The 20,318-nt window shown below is 47.7% G+C and overlaps 1 protein-coding gene across 4 annotated transcripts; it reads left to right on the top strand.

Annotated features, from left to right (window-relative positions):
* Positions 1–758: 758 nt before the first annotated feature.
* PTPN22 (protein tyrosine phosphatase non-receptor type 22) lies at positions 759–19,909 on the top strand. Of its 4 annotated transcripts, XM_049832881.1 has the most exons (21): positions 759–940; positions 4,858–4,966; positions 5,831–5,907; positions 6,834–6,929; positions 7,314–7,352; positions 7,680–7,751; positions 7,846–7,905; positions 8,368–8,510; positions 9,008–9,074; positions 9,936–10,013; positions 10,559–10,651; positions 12,073–12,149; positions 12,992–13,752; positions 14,750–14,833; positions 14,977–15,107; positions 15,644–15,671; positions 16,080–16,160; positions 16,456–16,562; positions 17,228–17,258; positions 18,006–18,083; positions 18,727–19,493. In XM_049832881.1, exons 1-21 carry the CDS (start codon positions 854–856, stop codon positions 18,789–18,791), a joined length of 2,364 nt encoding a protein of 787 aa, XP_049688838.1. In that variant the 5' UTR covers positions 759–853; the 3' UTR covers positions 18,792–19,493. The 4 variants fall into 4 exon arrangements, 2 of the variants coding, with proteins under 2 accessions (XP_049688838.1, XP_049688837.1); XR_007510015.1 differs by having other exon boundaries at positions 17,228–18,083; positions 18,727–18,771; XM_049832880.1 differs by lacking the exons at positions 18,006–18,083; positions 18,727–19,493 and adding an exon at positions 19,704–19,909 and having other exon boundaries at positions 771–940.
* The last annotated feature ends 409 nt before the right edge of the window (positions 19,910–20,318 follow it).

Consider the following 20,318-nt stretch of genomic DNA (forward strand, 5'->3'; position numbering starts at 1 on the left):
GAAAGTGAGTGAGGTGAATTAGGCTGGCATAATTAATTCGATTTCTATAGTCTACTGGAATCAGATTTGATGCTCTCTTTTGGCACAAGCTTCCAGATGTGGGGAATTGTGGCTGGAAGAGTCACGCAGTTCAGGGGAGTAACATGTGCAAGCCAGGTTCAGGTGCTCAGCATCTGCCTGAAGTATTTCTTCAAAATATTTTGCGGTTAATGTGGAAAACGGGCAAAGTTCTAAGTGTGAAGGGGGACTGTGGATTTTGCACACTGGTTTAGGGACTCCTATAGTCGCAGCACATTCCGAGACTGAAGCCTTCACCCTGATTGCCCGGCAGTGAAATGCAGTGGCCCCTGGGCACGCGTGGCTCAGCTGCTGCCCACCGTGCTTGCCCCTCCAGACCATGGCCTGGCAGGGCCATGCTGCTGGTGGTGGCTGGGCATGGTGCTTAAAGAAGTCGGGTGTCAGGGTGCTTGGCTCTGGTCTCCAGGTCTCCAACATCTGACCACCTTCGTGGCACAGTGCATGGGGAAAGAGCTGGGCATGCTGGAGGGACATGGGGCAGCTCTGCTCCTGCCGCGAGGCTCCTGCCCAGCCCAGTGCTGCCTACCCTTGCCGTGCAGCGCACGTGAAGGGTGTGTGGTTTTAAAAGGAGGTGCTAGGGCCCCAGGTTGTGTGTTTTGTTTTGTTATTTGACCGCAATATCTGTTGCGTACTAATTTCCTTTAAGACTTGTGATGAAGTCAGTAAACCACAGCCTGCCGCGAGTGCTCTCCAGGCTGGTGCTTTCCGCTGTGGCACGCACTTGACATGTCCGTTCCCAGGTTCGGCAGGCCAGTCACGCTCGGTCGCCGGCAACATGGACCAAAGGGAGATTCTGCTGCAAAACCTGGAAAGGGCCGAAGGCAAGAAGCTCAACCGAGAAGAGTTTGTAGACGAGTTTTTGGTAAGTTTGCTTAAGGCACAGCTCTGTGTTTCAGTTGATTTTAACGGGAACTGCTCAGTCGCTTCTCAAACGGGGACATGATTTGCACGTGACAGTAAGATTTTCTATGAATTTTACAGCAGAAAGAGACACAGGAGTTAACTGAGGTAAAAGGAATGTAAAGACAGAAGAGTAATTTAATAGTTTGAATTCAAAGTAAAACTGCTTTTTAAATAATTACCGAAGTGCTTCCTGTTTTCTACTTTGCGAATGTACTTGTCAAGACACAGTTTCACTTTGCCTGCTAATACAACTGGGAGTAGAGCGAGGAATATGGAGCCACTGCCCCTTCTCCCCGTTGCAATGTGTTATATCTGTGATACACATGTTCCTGCCAGGAATCTCCAGTTGCTACTTGACATAGCTTTTCCTTTTTTCATTTCAATAGAACCCCCCGCACCCTGCCCCTGTACCACCTGCAGAGTAGGGAGTGCGTGTTCAGAGAAATGCCCTGTGGACCCAAGACTGTTGTACCTCTCATCGACACTGGGCACCTCACCCAAGGTGTGAGGAGACAGCAATCTGAGCAGCTGGACGGGCCTTTTCTCCAGCCTCCAGCGCTGTGCTAGGTTATGTGGAAGGTCTCGTGCATCCGTTCGCAATGAGTGCATGTGCTCTATGTCCAGCAGTGCTTCTGGCCCCTCCTGGAAATTAATTTCTTGCTCCCTCAAGGCAAAACTAGCAAAAAATGCTAATGGCTCTCACCTTCCCCTGTGTTCTGCAACATCTAGCTGCTTGAGATCTGTGCAGTGCCCCAATCTGTGATCTTTCTGACATCTTTTTCTTTGTTTGGGTGGCAGGGGTGCATCTTAGATGGCAATCCACTGTCTCACAGTTAAAGCTGATGGCTGGCAATGGCTGTTGATGTATCAGCTGAAGGAAGGTTACTCTGGCAGGCTGTCTGGGCTGCTCTAAGAAGCAAAGGCATTGCCCAGCTTTAGCAGACAAAGGGAATGGTAAAACTGGTACGTCTGTAAGATCTGAGATGCCTCAAACACCAGAATAACCACTGGCCCCAAGCTATCCCCCTGGACAAGGGCTGCAGCAGGCAGTGGTCTCCAGGGAAGGTGCAGGGGTTACTTAGGACTCCCCACGAGATCCAGCCCTGCTTTGTCATACCAGTGAAGGCTGGCACTTCAAATACTTGGGAAAAGCTTAGTGCTTGGTTTCCAGGTGTCTGAGTTGGAGGGAAGTGATTAATCTGAGCCTGCAGCGACAGTCTGTTGTTCCATGGAACAAAGCGCTGTCACAGGCTGCTGAATTTCCCCCTCTCACTGCTGTGCTTGGGTTGTACCATGCTGTGCGAGGTAGTAGGCTGCCGAGCCCTGGTGCATGGGCTAGTTCTAGCAGCCGAATGTACAGTTAATTTTGTGACCAAAATGGCAGGTAGAAGTGGTCAAGGCTGTGTTTCCTCTTGTACTGGAAAGAGATCTTCCCAGGATGGCCTGAGTTGCTGGCCACTTTTGCAAGTGCAGAAGCCTTAACAGGCTTGCATTTCTAAACTTGGTAGAAATGTTCGATGCTATTTCTCCACCCTAATGCCTCCCCTCTCTTTGTGTGAACAAGCATTTGTACATGCAAATTGTGGTGGTGTTACCGTAAATGTCAGGGGGTTTTTTAGAGTCCCCTTTTTCTGTTTCTGCAGTCTCACAGCCAGAGTTTGATCCTTACTGCTCTTGCTTGCTTTCTCATATGTAGGCATTTCCCAAGCAGTTTTATGTCAGTTTATGCAGGGACAGAAAAGTAAGGCGATTCAGAGCCTCATCTATGAGAAGAATGGCTTCAGTACTAAGTGATGCCCCTTCCACGAAAGCTTACCCTGGAAGTTGGGGCTGCATTGGAAGGAGGCAGGAAGAAGATGCAACAAACACCAGAAGAGCTCAGGAGGTTACAGGGATGTGTAGTCTACAAAAACCATCCTGCTCCTACAACTTTTATCACACTGTGCCTGCCCCCATGTTCTCGATTCGTGGTCTGTACTGGGCCTCCTATGCTTTCTTCCCGACTCATTCCATCCAGGTCAGGGTGATGCGACTCCTGTGGTATTGTGGCTGGAGAGCAGCCAAATTTAGGGTTTTAAAAGTGCAGTTTAATGTTAAAACCAGCAACTCTGACTTGGATCTGAATTTGAATGTCTGTGCACAGAAGTGCAGCAGAGATGAGATATGCGTTGCTGTATACACCTTTTATCTGTGGTATTGCTAAGGGGCTGCTTGGCTTGGTCAAGTACGTATGAGCTACAAAGCCCTCCAGCTCCTGATGTGGCCTTTTGGCAAATATCATTGTTCTGGAGCTTAATGCATGCAGGCCCTGAAGGGTCTCATGTCCTAGCAGGAGCTTGTCTAGAGCAGGCTGGAGTCAAGGGGAGTTTTGCAGCTCTCCTGCAGTTGCTAATACGTTGGGTCTGCAGCAAGGGAAGACAGGGGACAGGATTCTCAAAACTGGATGAGAACTTCTGGGAGAGCTGAAACACAAACGCTTATGAGCTCCTGTGGGAGGGTCACTGGTGAGCTGACTCTTGAAGCGATTTATGGTGAGTGCTCAAAAACCAGGGCCCTGAAACCCTCAGGACTCCTGCGATTCCTGCTCGTGTGCTGTTGTGCTGGAGCTGCAGCCTCCGAGCCCTTAAGCACACCAGGGAGGGCTTTGCTGGTGCCAGCAGTAGGGACTGCTGCCTCCTCAGCACTAACCACTTTGACCATGGAGCTATTTTGGTTCAGCGACCCTGAGACCAGTGGGCTGTTTTTCCCCACGCTGTGAGCAACTGAGCCACCATTCCCACTTCTGTTAGCAGCTCAGGCAGGTCACCGCGAGGCGCACACGAGGCACGCAAAACGCTCTCACCTTGCAGCTCAGGTGTGCCAGTGGTCCCTTCCCTTTGCTCTTCACACCTTTCTTTCATAGAGGCACATGATCCTGAGGGTTCTTCTGGGTCAGCCTGGTTCTCTGGACCCCAGCAGTGATGTCCAGGAGAAGGGCTGTGAAAGTATGGCTCCAGGGTGGTGGGAAAGGAAGACTTGCCCTTCAGGGTGTGAAACCATAGAGACACAGATTAGAGAAATGGCCTTTTGTTTTAAATCAAAAGCACCCCTTGGTGTCAAGAAGAGTGGTCAGGTAGACAAAAAATTATGAAAGAAAAAAAATACAGCAAGAACAGTGCTTTTGAAGTTGATGGTAACAAACAGTGCCTGTTACTTAGAAGCTGATGTCAGTGAAATAAAGTTTTATGCTTTGGCAAGAAAAAGATGCTTGAACTCTCCAGGAGTGCTGCAGTTTTATCCTGGAAATGAAAGAGAAGAGAGATTCATACCTGAAGGGTCTGTCCTCAGACTCCTTCTTTCTCTTTCATCAGTGCATGTAGCTACTTTGCTCCAATTGCTCGAGCTCCTTTAGTGGCTTGAGCATTGCTGTTTGCAGCTACAGATGGCAGCATCTTTACCAAAGTGAGAAAAATCAACTGATTTACCTGTCTTTTCTGATATCATTTGTAAAGGTGGTTTAACATTGTTACTCCTCTTATCTGGGTGCCACTTATACCGAGAACAATTCCCCTGTGTCTCACTTATTTGTGAGGGTGATGCTTTATGTGCTGTATAAATGCATCATTTCACTTCAGAAGCCTACATGCCCAAGCCTCGCGTGGGCACTGCCTCAGCACACACTTTCCATTCTTCAGAAGCCTGTGCTGGGGCTCTCAGGTGGCTTCTGTCTCTATTCTTGCTCTGAGTACCTTGAGAAAAGCCACTCAGGAAAGAATTAATGGTGCAGACCTTGCTTTGTGGTAGTGAACCTGACCCCTAGAGACCTTCACACGTACTCTCTAGTAGTGTGTTTTATGTAGCACATCTGCTGTAATTTGTTCCATTCTTTTATCACAGAAGCTGAAAAGGCAGTCAACAAAGTATAGATTGGATAAAATCTACCCTACAGCAGCATCTGAGCAACCAGAGAACATCAAGAAGAACAGATACAAGGACATCTTACCCTGTAGGTTGGAAATGGCAAATGTTCCTATTCAGCCTTTTTTTTTTTTTTTCCTAGCTCGAGTCTGTTCTCATCCTCCAGTATCTGCCTGCACAGTTTCTTATGTGTGAGCATATCACTGGCTGTCAGTTGGCCTTGAATTCTGCTGTTCAGATTTAAGGCTGTATCTTTGACTGTTGCAGTGCATGCTCTGGAAGACTTTGGCACATCTTTTCTACAGACAGAAGAACTTCTATTCAGTAGGAAACACATCCTCTAATGACTATCCTTGTAAGCTTTCTGGGTAGCATTGTAACCACTTGTTTTCCAAGGCCCTGTAGAGAATGGCTTTGGACAAAGATGTCTCCATAATGCACAAAGCAGACTAGAGGCAAAAACTGTTGTGGCTTGTCCTGGCTTGATGCAGTAGTCTCCAAAGGAGAGTCTGTCCTAGGATCAGAGCAGACTGTCCTTTTTGTCCATTCTAGCTTAAAAAAAAAAAAAAAAAAAGTAAACCCACAGACCTCATTTAAGCCTGTAAGACGGCATGTGGAGTGATTTTAGACTTGGCTTCCTCCATGGTCAGAGGATGAGATTGGTGTTGCACTGGGGTAGTGGCAGCATCTGCAACTCTTGCCTAAGCCCTCACCACCGCTCTGAAAGCAAGCTTGCCTGTCTGCTGCTTGTGTGTAGGCAGTGGGAATTCTGTGCAGGGCTATCAGTAGGTGCAGGAGGCGGCATTAGCTGCTTGCATAGCCACTCATCTGGTCTGGCATGAGTTCTTTGACGTACGTGCTCCTCCAAAGCACCTTGTGCTGCAGTCTGAGGAGCTCACCTACCACGAAAGACAGACAGTAATGGCTGCTGCTTCTGCTTTTGTGCCTACAGTTGACCACAGCAGAGTGGAGCTGTCCCTGATTACATCAGATGCAGATTCTCATTACATCAATGCCAACTTCATCAAGGTATTGCTTTTTTCGTGGTGTTTTGCCATGCAAAGGTGTTTGTAGCAGCTGTTATCACTGCCTGCTTGAGTTATGCCAGAAGGAGCAGGTCCTGTGGCTCTGGTGAGTGAAAGGACCATGCAGTAGTTTCTGGGCTGTGCTCAAGGACAACTGATGTAAGGAAGATGTGTATAATCAGTGAGCTCTTCCGAAACACCCCTTGCAGCACAGAGGCACCGGGCTACAGGACAAGGGGCCTGTGCTCTTGTTGGGGTGGGTGGTGGAACAATCTGTGGCTCACAGCCCTGACTTCCTTGTCAGTGTTACTGCCTTTGGTGGGTGACAGTGGTGCAAAATTGCCTGTGGCCAGAATTGCCTTGCCTGAAACCAACGCACAGGCAGGAAGCCTTGCACTGCAGCACAGCTGAGACCCACTGCAGCAGTGAGCAACAGGGCAGGTCAATGCGGGCTGGTTCTCCGTCAGGAGTTCCATGTGTTTTGGGACATGTGCTCACGATCCTTCTCTGATTGATAGATAGATGGATGGATGGATAGATGGGAGGTTTTCTTTGTTCTGTGTAAGCTGTCTGCAGAAGAACAGACCTTCACAAGGGGATCACCATTTGTTGTTTGGCCAGCAGCCACAGATGTGCCAAGCTGCACACTGCAGAGCTGGATCAGCTGTTGCAACAGCACCTCCAAGCTCCCAAATGCACTGCAAGAATTGGTGGTCTCTGGGAGCAGATCTCGCCTCAAGCCCAGCTTTGCACACCATTGGTTTCTGCTTGCTTAATAATTTAGGTGCCTAAATTTTAACTATATAAAAGCCATTCTAAGTCCTTAATGGGCTCATTGGGTAGAAGTAAGATTCAGAAGGAGGGATGACTTTATTTCTGCTAGTGAACTATGCAAATATGTCTCCATGTCTGATCTGAATGCTGTTTTAGGGTGTCTATGGGCCAAGAGCATACATTGCAACGCAGGGTCCTCTCCCCACTACTGTCACTGACTTTTGGAGGATGATTTGGGAGTATGAAGTCCTGGTAAGGTGCAGATTTATATGCCTTTATTTTTAAAAAAAGAAAAGTTATCCGTACAGCCAGTCATAAGTCCTTTTTGACTAAGCAGACAGTGGGAGTGTCAGGGTTTTACTCCAGATGTTGTGCGTGCCTCGCATCCTTCCCATGAGCCTCCTCCACACTCGTGCCGAGACAGGAGTCTGCTCGTGGCTGTCTCTGCATTTGGGCTCTGAGTTGAGTGGGAAAGGTCCTTGCACCTGGGCTGTGGATGATGTCCAACTTTGATTTGCACAGCAGTCTGGGACTCTGGGGAAGGCAGCCCACAGAACTTGCTCATTGCTGATAAGTACCCACAAGTGATGAGTTGAGTCTGTGTTCAGACTTTTCTGATGAACTTTCTTTCTGCAGATCGTGGTTATGGCTTGTATGGAGTTTGAAATGGGAAAGGTGAGTAACGTGTCAGAGGTGGCCTCTGCTGTGACAGTGCCCAGGCAAGGTGGAGAGATGCAGATTTTTATTAAATCTCATTAGTGACAATGAGTTTCTGTTTGATACGAGCTGCTTCCTCAGCCTCCAGCTGCAGATTCTTAAATGTCTTCCAGTAGTGCAGCTAGCCTCTTTGGAAGGGAAAAACCAGCAATGATGGCTCCAGGAAAGGGGAGGCTGGAGCTGGCTGGCAGCAAGAGCCGGGCCTCCTCCCCACATAAGTGAGACAGGAGGCAGTGCGGGTGGGCCGGGGGTGAATAACCAAACATGTCCTGCTTCTCACAACAGAAGAAATGCGAGCGGTACTGGGCAGAGGCGGGCAGCTCTCCCCTGCAGTGTGGTCCTTTCTCCATCGCCTGCGTGAGTACAGCTGCCGCGAGCAGTGTGTCACATCACATGTGCTGGAAACTCGTGTCATCTGCAGAAAATGTGACTCTAACTTCTTGTTCTGCAGGACACTGAAGAGAAGAAAAATGAGTATGTGATTAGGACTTTAAAGGTGACCCTGAATGAGGTAAGTAGGAAAGGTCAGGGCAGGAAATGCATCTGCACTAGCTTTACTATATAAATAAGGTATTAAAATATGGCACACTTTGTGCAGAAAGTTTTACGCTGCTCAGCCTGCTATTTTGGATTTGACAGTAGCTGAAGGAACAAAGAAAGTAAAAAATTAATTAACTCAAATCTCAGTTTCTGAAGCTGTTTGTCAGTCATGGCAAATGAGACCCTGGGTGAGGCCAACAGGTAACATCAAGACCGTCACAAAATGGCAATGCTTCTTTTGTAGCAGGAACAGCTGCAAACTGCATCTCTAACCTTTGCCTGCCGATGCAGACGGGAACTGGAGATGTCTGCAGCACGCCAGCTTCCCCTTGCCGTGCCGGCGGCCCAGCTGGTGCCCATGGGAGCTGCGGCAGCATCCCCTTGGTGCTGTGGGCCGGCCCCGGACCCTGCCAGCACTCTTCTCCTCCTGCAGGAAACCCGCACTGTCCGCCAGTTCCACTATAAAAACTGGCCAGACCACGATGTCCCCTCGTCCATCGACCCCATCCTGGAACTCATCGGTGAGATTCGCTGCTACCAGCCGGACGACAGTGTCCCCATCTGCATCCACTGCAGGTGGGTGAGCCGGTCACCGGCAGGGACAGGGTCCCGGCCCCTGGCCCCCCGCTTCCCAAGTGGCCACAGCAGGGCTGGCAGCCGGTGCAAGCCTGCAGCCAAGCTCCTCTTGTAGGAATTCCTATGGCAAAAGCATCCTCTGAGGACAGCTAGCATGGACAGGTGGCAGGAAAGGAGACAGGTAGCAGCAGGCCAGCAACAGCACGTGTAGTTGAGAGACCACCAACGCTGTGCATGTCCGCATGTGGGCTGGTCGCCACAGAAGGACTGAGAACTGCTCACAGGAGCACGAGAGGTGCCTTCCAGCCTGCGGCAGAGCTGTGGGCAGGTGAAGCTTCAGCAGGAGCAGCAAGGCCATTGTCCGGGTCTGCACCCTCTGCCGTGCGGGATGGGAGGGTCACAGGAGGCTGTGGATCTTTTTCAAATATCCTTGTCAGACAACACAGCGTGCCCATCCTCTGACCTCTACTAGCAACCCTGCTGTACTGTCATTGCAGTGCCGGCTGCGGGAGAACGGGAGTCATCTGTGCAATCGACTACACCCAGAAGCTGCTGAAGGACGGAGTGAGTGTCAGCCCGGTCCGCATCTTTGAACGGCACCTGCGTGCAGCAGTGCTGCATCTCTCTGTCTCTCCTTCGCCTTCTCTCTCCCCTTACTCTCCCTTTCACCTCCTCTGACTCCATGCAGATGTATTTCAGATGGCAGCCATGAATGGGAACTCTCCACAGCCTGACTGGAGAACGCTGGGGGCCAAACTGCTGATACCCCATTCCCAGTTTGTGCTGCTTCTCTGTCTTTAGGCTCTGCATCATCCATGCACTCTCTGTTGCCACTGCTCCCCTCCCCATCCCGATGCAAAGAGCCCCCAATGCTCGTACTGATGGGGCAGAATCCTCCCTCCCATTGCTCCCTCTGGCAGGACCTTCAGATCACAGAGCTTGGCTCTGTGCTGTCCTTCAGTCTTCAATATGACTTTACTGTCTATATTCATCTCTCCACACTTAAGCATCAGAAATCCAGCATTTCCAAACTAATACCTTGCTTTACTCTGCCTCTTCAATAAAAACATGTGTAAAGTAATCTCTGGCCTTGCAGCAGGTTGCTGGGACTCGGAGGAGTGGCTGCTTTCTGTAACCGCAGCAACTCTGAACCCATGGATCTGGGAAATCAGTGTCTGGTCCTTTGTGCTGTTCACAGCTGTTACCAATGCTGTTATAAAAAGGGTATTTTCTGTGGAGTGCAAGACAGGAGGGAGGAGGCAAGCTGGTTCATAATAAAAAATAGCACTTTAAGCAGGTCCTTTGTTAAAAATTCTTGCCATAGCAGGCCTGAATTTCAGACACTGCTCTAAACTGCGTCACAACTTGGAAGCTGCTTGGAATTAGACGTGTCTGTAATTTTTTGTCTTTTCTCTTTCTTGCAAGATTGTTCCAGTGAACTTCAGTATTTTTAGTCTGATCCAGGAAATGCGCACGCAAAGGCCTTCCATAGTGCAGACCAAGGTACGTTTGGGAAATTTCGCCAACTGGTGTACTCTTCATACTGGCACCTCAGCTTTCCCCCAGGACAGTTCACAGTAAGGAAACACAGAGCGGTTGTGCTGCTGGGAACTAGGGTGTATAGATGTTCTGTAAGGTCCCTTTTCTGAACAGAAGAATGATTTTGCAGAAATTAATTTGGTAGCTGACCATTTCCTTGTAGACAGCTGGAATAGCTTAGTGCTTGCAGCCTGATTTATTGAATGCTTAACACTGTGAAACAAGGGACTGTCCAAGAAATAAAGTGGGAACTCTTTGCAGCTGAAGCAAACTGAAGAGGAAGCTCAATGCAGAACAGCATTGTTTGTGCACCTGAAAAAAACCCAAATGCTTCAGTCTGAACCCTTTGAGAGTTATGGCTTCTACCGCTTTTGAGCATTTACCCTGCCAATGGACTGGAAAGTGGCAGCTTCTCTCAGGGCTGATGCCTGTGATTTGGGTAACAGGTTACCATTTGCAAGTACTGCAGGTGCTGGCTCTCATGTCTGTTTTATTTGTCTGGAATGCAGGAGCAGTATGAGCTGGTTTATGATGTGGTGATTGAGCTCTTCAAAAGGCAAATTAAAGCACTTGATGCCCAGGAAGATTCTGCTGCTTCACAGGTAAAAGTCCCCAGGATAAACACACTGCCTCTTGCAGCCTTGGGCATGCCAGGTCTAACCTAGATTCCTACTGCAGAGCTCTCCTCTGCAGACCTGGAATGAATCCCCTTGTTTTCTGCTACCCTTGGTCCCCAAACTGAGCCTCTTTTCAAGTTAACCCATGAGAATCCAGCTGTCTCCATGAATGTGCAATGCTTATCACAGGATTTGGCCCCAAGACAGAGCTAAATTTTTGTTGGTCTTAAAACCATTTTCTATATACTTTCATAATTGTTTAATATAATGAGTGAATAGAAAAGCACCAACTTTCTATAGCAGCAGCTGATTTCCATGTGTACGTGCCAGTGAAACGTGTCTTCATGGCATGCTTGCAAGCAACAGTGACTTTCAATCTAGGTTGGGAAGCTTGGGTGCACAAGGTGGTATGGCTAAAAGTGTTAGTCTGCAACATGGTGGTATTCTAATGAGGTAATTAGAATTACAGCCTGACTGTGGGAGAAAGTAGGCTGAAATATCTTGTGAAAATACATGTCAAAGTCTTTCAAATCTGATACACCTCTGAGGAAAAACAATGTGGTCTCAGTATGAACTTGCATATAAACAGGAACATACAAAACATCCATGGTTAAGCTTTTCTTTGCTCTTGCCATTCTTCTGTGACTGCTGGCATGAGCCTTACCTTTCCTGTGTAGCTGTGTGCAGTCTGGCTGAAGTAAATGCATTGCCATTCTTAGGCAAAGGCTAAAAGGTTACAGTTAGCTTATTTTTGTCAGAAGCTTTTGTCTAAAGAATTGGGAACAGGATCCTGCGATGGGACTCGTGCCTCAGTTTTGCCACAGGATTTGCAGGATGTTCCAAGCGAGAGCTGAGTGAGAAAAGAGCTGAAAAGAGCATCTTTCTATGTGTTGTGGACGGTCTGTCAGCAAAGGAGATGCAAGACTAGGTTGACCCAAAATGCAGAAAACGGCTCAGGTCCGGATGTAGTGTTGTAGCTTCTGGCCAAAGCTCTCGCCCACCTAAACCACACTGCCCTCTGAAAGCACGTAGCAGAGTATGGGGGATGGTCATATGCCGAAGTGTCACAAATGAAACCAGTGCCCGACTTGCCAGGCTGAAGGCCACATGGGGTCCTGAAAGCAGAGTTGTCTGCGCAGGCTGTTTTGCAGGTGTTTGGAACAGCTGGATGGTTGTGTGGCTTGCTGTACTCTCATTTCAAAAAGGTGCTGACGGGAATTGCTGTTCAGGAGGTTTTGTCCTCAGTTTTCAGCTCCAGCTTGGCATTTTCAAGTTGGTATTTGTAATTTCCAAACTGCATAAATTATTAACGGTAGTTGGCACAAATTCCCACTCCTGAAATAGCATGTTTGTGCTCTTTGCATTCTTCCTCCTCACTCTTGTTTTCTAACCTCTTCTTTCACTAGGTACAAAGAAGGCATCCTGTAGCCAAGCCACTTCTGACTCCAGTGGAAGACATTTATTCTCTGAGATTACTAACCTGGTAAGGCCATAGTGCAGGTATCCCCTGGGTTAGTATTTTCAGTCAACCATGAGATTTCAGGAAGACACATTTTTTAATCTGTGCTCTGTGACACAGTTCTGTTTGAATGTTGCATTTCATTTGTCAGCAGGATCTGCACTCCCTTGAGCCTCACTTTGACTCTCACACTTGTTCCGAACATACTTCTTGCTCTTCTCACTGCTCTGTCCCTGAGACTGTTTCTCAGCCTCTTCCCTGCCTGCCACTATCTGTCCCCCTCTTCTGCCCTTGGGTCTGCTTCATACTGTGCTTATAAAGTGTTTCACACATGAACTGAAAACACATCACAGGGCAATGTGAAAACAAGCTCATGCACGTGGAGAGACCCCAGTGCTGGTTCATCTCAGCCCTCTGCCTGGAGCTGTGCACCCTGCAGGGTGCACCCCGACTGGTCCCATCTTTCATCTGCACCTGCCATGCCAGTGCCTCTTGCTCTAGAAACAGCAAGCCTGAGGAGTCTAGCTGCCTGACGTGGGCAGCTTCAGGGGGTGGTGGGATCTTTCTGTGGGCATGTTCTGGTTTGCAGTGCTTGCTTTCTGTAAATAATTTTGCTTTTTGGTACAGTCTGCACTGAGGGTGTAGTTTACCTGTGTAAAGGGCCTTCCCCTGTTCACCATTTAATGGTGTTCAATTGGGGCACCAGGGTGCACAGTCCTTCCCTGTGTTCCTTGGTTGAGGCTGAATCAGGCTCTACATTCCTGGATCTGCTCTTAGAAGCAATGTTGTGGGGCCTTGTTAGTAGGCTAACAGAGATTTCTGAGTACTAGGCGGCTTTGACTTCACATTACGGTGCTTTATTGCAGCTCGGAGCAAGAGGAACAGGATGTGCATCAACGTCTTCCTCCGGTGGTACAAAGCAAAGCTTCCCTGATATCGTTGTCTGCCACGGGAGTAGACGACAGCTCGGAATGTGGAGTCCCTCCCATCAGACAGGCCATCTCCTTTGGCACTTTGAACTTCATCAACTGCAGAAAGGCAGCTGCCGCTGAGAAGCAGAGTGCTGGGGACGCTCTTCAGAAACACCGCAGTTTGGAGTTCAACAGCATCTCTCCTGAGCAGCTGCTTCTGAGCCTGGAACCGAAGGGAGCAGGCAGGAGAGGGCCTCGTGGCAGAGCACCTCTGACACGGACTGCATCGACCCCTTTTGTGCTGGCGCAGCGGGGAGAAGGCTGGGAATGGGATGGAGGGGATGCAAAGCCCGTTTTGAGTTCACAGTTGCCACATGCCTGTTACTCAAGCTTTCAGGTGAAGAAGCAGGATGGATTTTCCCCTGTTGAGCTGAAGCACTCGAGCCGAGAAGCAGATGTTCCCCCAAGCCGCAGGAACCGTGGGCAACGTCCTTACTCTTACCTCTGCTCAGCAGAAGACCCCTACTTCTCTTCACTCTCTCCGGACGACCCCGTGTCCCCCGTGTTTGCTGAGTGCTTTGTGGAGGGGCAGGATGCACCGCTCCCTTCTTGCGCTGTGAGTGCCCCACTGCAGCCTGCTGTGGCCAGCTCCTCACCACCCAGGCCTGTGTCCTACCACGCTCCCCCGCTGAACGACGAGAGGATATCCTCCCCGAGTAAGTGGTGCAGCACTGCAACAAGCTGGGCTTGGTCTCTCTGGGCTGCGGCACGCCAGAGCAGGTGGCGAGTGTTGTCTGTTGGCATCCAGGCAGGGCTGTAGCTGCTCCTTGGGACTGTGTTCCCACAGGAGCTGAGGGAGCAACTTCCTTTCATCCTGCCTTAAATTTTTCCCATAAAAACAAAAAACACTTTTAGGACAGCATGATTTGGGGATTCGCTTTACACAGCTGCTCTGGACTACTATGTCACCTCGGTACGGCTCCCACAAGAAGGCAGGGATTGGTGCTGACCAATTCTTAGAACAGGGTGCTCTAAGAAGCACTCAGAAAGCTCCTAGAAATGTTTTTCTCTGAGGATCTAGTTTCTGGGTCAAAACCCACTCCTTTCTGCAGGGTGTCGTGCAGGGGGACGCTGACATCCCACTGAGACTGAGAGAACCAGGACTTCAACATTAGTGTTTTGCCCAGATCTGTAGCCTTAAAACCAATCACCCACCATATGGAGAAGGTAGAATTGTTCCTTGGTCTGGTCAGTCCTGGCCCAGTCAGACTTTTCCCATTGTCTGCAGCTTTGGCACTTGCTCAGCTTTGTCCTGCTCAGGCCCTTCAGCATTCAGTGTCACAAATGTGCTTGTTATCTAGATGCTAGAGATCCTCGGAAAGTTATGGGAGTTGCAGCACAAGCCAAGCAGCAATAGTACCGCCAGCTGTGAGCTTGGCTGTGTGCTGGGGGTATGCTCGTCATTTTCCTCTGTACAATGGGAATTCTGCTGCTGACGCTGCTGGAAGTCTGCCCTTGGGGCCATGTAGCTAGCAGCCGGTGAACTGGTGCTGAAGACTATTTGGATTTTCAACTGCAGTTCGGAGGTGTTTAACCATCATCTCTGGTGGACAGTTGGGCAAGAGCAGTCAGCTCTCAGAGTCTCTACAAAGGTCTGTAGTTCTCCTGCTGTGTTGTGCCATGCAGGTAATCTGTCCATGTCTCCCCAATTAGCCACCCTGCCACAGCCAGATGATGATGATCCTCCGCCCCTGCCCGAGCGAACCCCTGAGTCCTTTATTGTGGCCAGTGAATCTGGTAAGTGCATTTAACAAAGCAGGGGCTGAGAAGTGCTCTGAGGGCTCTTTCCCATGTTTGTGTGGTATCGTAGCATCCAGCAGTGCCTTCGCTCTGGCTGCCTGGCATGAGAAATGACCTCTCTTCTGTTCAATTGTTTCTAGGACAATTTCCTCTGGTCACTTCTGATTTTCAGCTTCCAGCCAGAAATGCAAATATCGGAACCTCTCTGGAGTGGAGTGGTGAGTCTCACTCAGAGATGTTTAATGACTCAGCGAGACTGAGACCATGTAAGGTAAGTGGCTTTTTATCCCTTCTCCATTCCTACCACTATGCCGATTTTCTTATCATGTTTCCTTCTGTGAGAGAGACCCTAGTTTTGACAGTCTACTTTCCGTAAATTAGTTCAGGGTTCAGGACTGGGAGGAAGATGTGGTCTCAGTCAGGCTCCTCCTTATCAACATCTACTTTACTTCAAACATTATTTTTGGGGGTCCTAAATCCCATACAAGGTAGTAAAAATATTGTCCCTCTTCTAGAGGACAATGAAGATAGGAAGTTAGCGGACCACTGAGGTTCACACTGCCCTGTGGAACAGGCAGGAGCTGAACAAAATGTACGCATCTCTTGATCATCCCATAGTTGAATTATAGCTTTGTAAAGTGAAACAGTAAGGCGTAAGTCTATCTTCCATTACGTGAGCATGGAGGTGTGTGTGGGAGGGCATTTGCACGGAACGTCATTTCCTCATCTTCTCTGGCTTGCTTTTGTGCAAGAGAATGACATTTGGTTGTGGGAATTTCAAATACCTCCCTTGTTTTTTGTTTCCAGAGTGTGAAGCTGCAGAGGCCACAAACAGGTATAAGTTAATGCTGGGATAATCTGTGGAAATAAGGTCTGCTTTCTACTGAAGCTGCTTTACCATGTTTAGTAAATGTCTTTAGGATCTGTCCTCAGTCCAATGGAAATTTTGTGTTGCTAAATGCTTCTGCAGCTAAACAGAACTAGACAGTTCTGCAACCAAATGAACTGGTAGTTTCATATTTCCTAATCAGCTCCTGTCTCACCCTGTACGTGATGATGTTCCTTGCAGCCTCCTCAGGCCGAGGGTTGTCACATCTTTTGCTGCATGTTGTGTGTTTCCTTTGAGATGAATGACATATGCCAGTTAGAGTGCTGTGGAGCTCTCAGTGAACTGATATATATATACACATATATATATATATTTAAAGCTAGGTAGCTAAGTCTTTTATCTTTGCTTTCTTAGAGACAACCCGGGATCGCTCCAACTCTCCTCCCCCGCTTCCTGAAAGAACCCCAGAGTCATTTGTTCTTGCTGATGCAGCAAGTAAGTGAGGAGTTATTTTCTTGGCATGTAACTGAGATTTTTTTACTTACACCTAAACCTGTACATAGCGAGGAGATCGTGGCCCACTTGTTCAAAGCATTACCAACAGTAGTGCTTCAGGACTTAACTGCAGGAGAGTTCAGCAGATATAAAGAAAGTCAATACAACTAGGGGACCTGCTGGAAATTTCTAGAATTGCTGCATTGGAGGAAATGAAAAGTAACAACAAAGAACTTAGAAAAAAGCAGGAGGATTCTTGAATGACCACTGAAAATGTTCTGATGGATGTTTCCAGGTCTGCAGCCTGCTGCAAGACATTCTACAATGAGTCCTCCAGGCTTGGAGAACAATGCTTCCAAAACATCGTCAAAAGAGCCTATGAAATGCTTCAGGAGAAGCAAGGTAAAAGAAACAAGACAAAACGAGCTATTGAAAATGTGAGAGGGTGAGAAGAAGAGATTGTTCTAGCTACAGCTATCGCTACTTTCTCACTGCTAACCTTGTGAAAATTGCCTGCTTTGAGACCACTCATATTTAGGGCAAGGAAACAAGACCAATAGAAATAGTCTGTTGTAGAACTGCAAACAAAACCACTGTCTGCACTAGGAACAGAGTAACACAGCCATACCCATGTGAATGGTTATGCCTTGGCACTCTGCCCACCTAAGTGCCAGTTCCTCTTGGAAAAAGTTGCTTGAGTGGAGTCTGAATTCCCGTATGGGACAGACTCTACTCATCACCACTCTCCTCTTGTTGTGGCCCTCGTTAACCATCCTCATGAGCAATTGTACTTCGGAATGTTACGGTTGAGCAGAAAAGCTTTTGAGGAAAAGAGCAAGAATAATACAAACTGGAGGCACTCAGGCTGGCTAGAAAAAAGCCAGAGACAAAGCAAATGGCAGAAGTCGGCATTCAGTCTCAGCTGCTCGGCATGATACTTCTTATGAGATTTGATACATGTATATTTATCAGTGAATTCCCTTTAATCACAGTAGCTGATTTACTGCTTGCTACGTTTTTTCCCAAAAGCCTTCTTTTCCTTTTTTTTTCTTTTCTTTTTCCTACAGAGCTTGAAAATACTGAAAAATGTGAGAAAGAGTAAGTCTTTCAGGCTAATGTGCACCTTCCTGATGGCTTTAAGCAAGTATATAAAGAAATATGTGGGGTTGAATTTTCAAGAACCTGAACTCGTCAAATGTGAAACGCCCTGCATGTCTGCCTACTTTGGAATAGGACATAGAGAGCTGTGCTGGCTAGCTGAGTACCATCATCTCATCTGGATAGTAATAGTTGTTTTAGGAGTATCACAAAGATGCTGTGGTGCCCCTTTAATGACCTTTGGGTACCTTGGGGATAGCTCCAGTGTACCCAAACTACCATTCTTCAGGTCGTTCAAACTAGTGTTGTGGGACAAACACTCTAAAAATGGGGGATCGGGGTGCTGTGGGGAATGTGAGCCCTGTCCTGGATTCTGCCCAGTCTATTTGGAGCACAAATAAGGAGTTTCTCATTAAGTTCCCTTTGATCTAAAATTAAAATGCTTATCTTGAAAATAGGACTGCTAAAAACTGTTTAAAGCACTTCTGAGCAAACATTGTCCCAGAGGATTGCGCTGCAGTAGTACGCTCACTCCCTGCTATGAGCAAATAATGTTGTTAAAACTGTGAGGCATTCAAGCTCTGCTAGTGTGGAAAGTAGTTAACTTTGTCTTGTGCTGAAATAGCATCCATGCCTAGTGTCATCGTGCATGTGGCAGTACGTGTTTTCCCATAGATGTGTCCGGGTCCAGCTCTTCAGGGAATTATCCTAGTGACTAACTGCTTCAGCCTAATTTTTTATTTCTAGGCATCTGTAGTCCATCTTCACTGACAAAACCATCAGAATCTGCCCCGTTAAACCATTCAAGGTCTTTCCTTCACTTTGGTATGTTCTTCTCTTTGTGTTTTGGTGTAGGAAGTACCTGTTTTTTGAAAGTCTAAATGTAGGTACCAGGCTGAACGCTAACAAATAATGCTTATTATTTTTTTACACATTTACAACTTTATTCATGACCTGTTTAAAGAACAGGTAAGGAGGAAAACACAAACCCTGAAACCTACTCTGACAAACGCTTCTCAGTGTGTGAAGAGTCTGAAGCGTGTATTTGGCTTTCCTGTATCTGAAAGCCTTTATGTGGCAACAGAGACAGCGGAAGACAAAGACAAAGCTGTAGCATTACCACTAGGTCGCTGCTTTATGTTGTGTAATATGGCAGAGGAGAAATACCATGTTTTCTATTTTAAATTCTTCTACTAAAGAGTAGTCATTTATTAGATTAGGCAAAAAAATCTAGTTATCTTGATATTCATGTTATAATGACAGTATTTGTCAGATAGACACATTGATAGACTGTTTTTGCACCAGCTGACTTACAACTACAGAATGTTGCTTTAAGTCTACCATATCTTAAAATTTGGGAAAGAATTGAAATTATGAGTATTTAAATACCACATTAACTTGAGGAATTACATAATCAACATCTATAACATACAGAATTTGTTGCATTAAAAAAATTATTTCTTCCTAGGCTTTGCAAATCGATTTTCAAAACCTAAAGGACCAAGAAATCCACCACCAGCATGGAATATTTAGATACGTTTTATAGACTTGGCGCTACAGATTTGTGAAGTCCTCCTGATACACCTTGAGTGCTCACCCCAGCAAGGTTTCCATCAAAATAAATACATCAAAAGCTGTTGCATGATATTTGCAGCTCAGGCACTACTTGCACATTCTTCACCAACTAAAGTTTTAAAGTAAAGTACCAGCAACTAAGCACTTTCAGTTAATTTACAACAGGATGGAAACTAAAAACGGGAATAGATATTTTATCCTAAGGGGGGATATATTTTTGTTGTGTTTTGGAACACATTCACTTCAAAAGGATGGATTTGAGCTTTTTGAAACAAAGCAGTGCAAACTGGCGAAAGGATCTAGCGAAAACTATTGAATGATATGGAGGGCCAACGGTGCAGACCAAAGCAGAACAAGACTCTGGATCGTGCAGACCCAGCATCTGTGTAACTTCACTCACAGGTGTAGGTCTACCATAATCAAAGATGTGCACATCCTTAAATGTTTACATTACTTGGACTAAAAGAGAATTAGCTACTCAGACTTTAGAAATAATTTTCCTTGAATTTTTTTTTCATCTAAGCAAATCAGATAATTTGTCTAGGTTTTTGGTCAATAAGACTAAGATGGTGATTGCTCATATAGAAACTAAACTAGCGTAACAGACTGCAGAATTAGCTGACCCAACGGCCTTCGCTATCTGAAAAAACCCCAACCAAACCCCAAACAAAAAACACCACCACAGCAAGCAAAATACCATTGTATGTTTAAAGCAATGCTGTTTTTAAGGATTTGTGACTCACCGGCACAAAATTTCAGACGGGTATCTCGGAAGATGAGATTTCTAGACAGATTCCTCTGCTATTTATATCATCAGTGGGGTGGGACAAAGATGTTGAGAACTGCTTGTATACGATTGTTTTCCTGTAGAGAGAGAAAACCAAAGTGGGATTTGGGGGATTTGGTCAAGAGAGGAATCTACTGACAACGACCCGAAGAGAGAACTCAAGCTGGCTTAAAGCTGCTCTTGCTGGAGCGGTGGCCAATACGGCCCAGAAGGAGCCTGCCTCACTTGTCGCCGAAGTCACCTGCTTTCTCAGCAGCAGGAGCCAACAGACGACCCTACCCGACCTGCACTCCTGCTGCAAGTCGCTTCTGCATTGCACCGAGCCTACCGACACCAGTCAGCAAAGCGGGCCGGACGGAGGCCGGCCGCAGGCCTCGACGCCTTCGCGCGGCCGGCCGCCATGTCGCGCCGCCCGAACCGCCGCCAGCGCTGGGAGGCCGGCCGACGGCCGCTCCGTCCTCCGGTCTGACGGCGCCGTTGCTCGGGCAGTCGTACCAGAGCCCAGCGGTCGCGTGTTCAGCCGAAGAAGCGTTTTATGACGCGTGGGAAATGCCGTAAAAATAAAAGTTTTATTTATCGGCCTGCACGCCCGGCTGTACTGACGGGTCCGCGCGCGGGTCGCCGTCTCCCCGCCGCCCGCGCCCCCGCGATGACGCAGTCGCGGATCTGGGGTGACCCAGAGCTTTCCCGCGCCGCCG

Source organism: Accipiter gentilis, chromosome 29, assembly GCF_929443795.1.
Source record: "Accipiter gentilis chromosome 29, bAccGen1.1, whole genome shotgun sequence".
Taxonomy (NCBI): Eukaryota; Metazoa; Chordata; class Aves; order Accipitriformes; family Accipitridae; genus Astur; species Astur gentilis.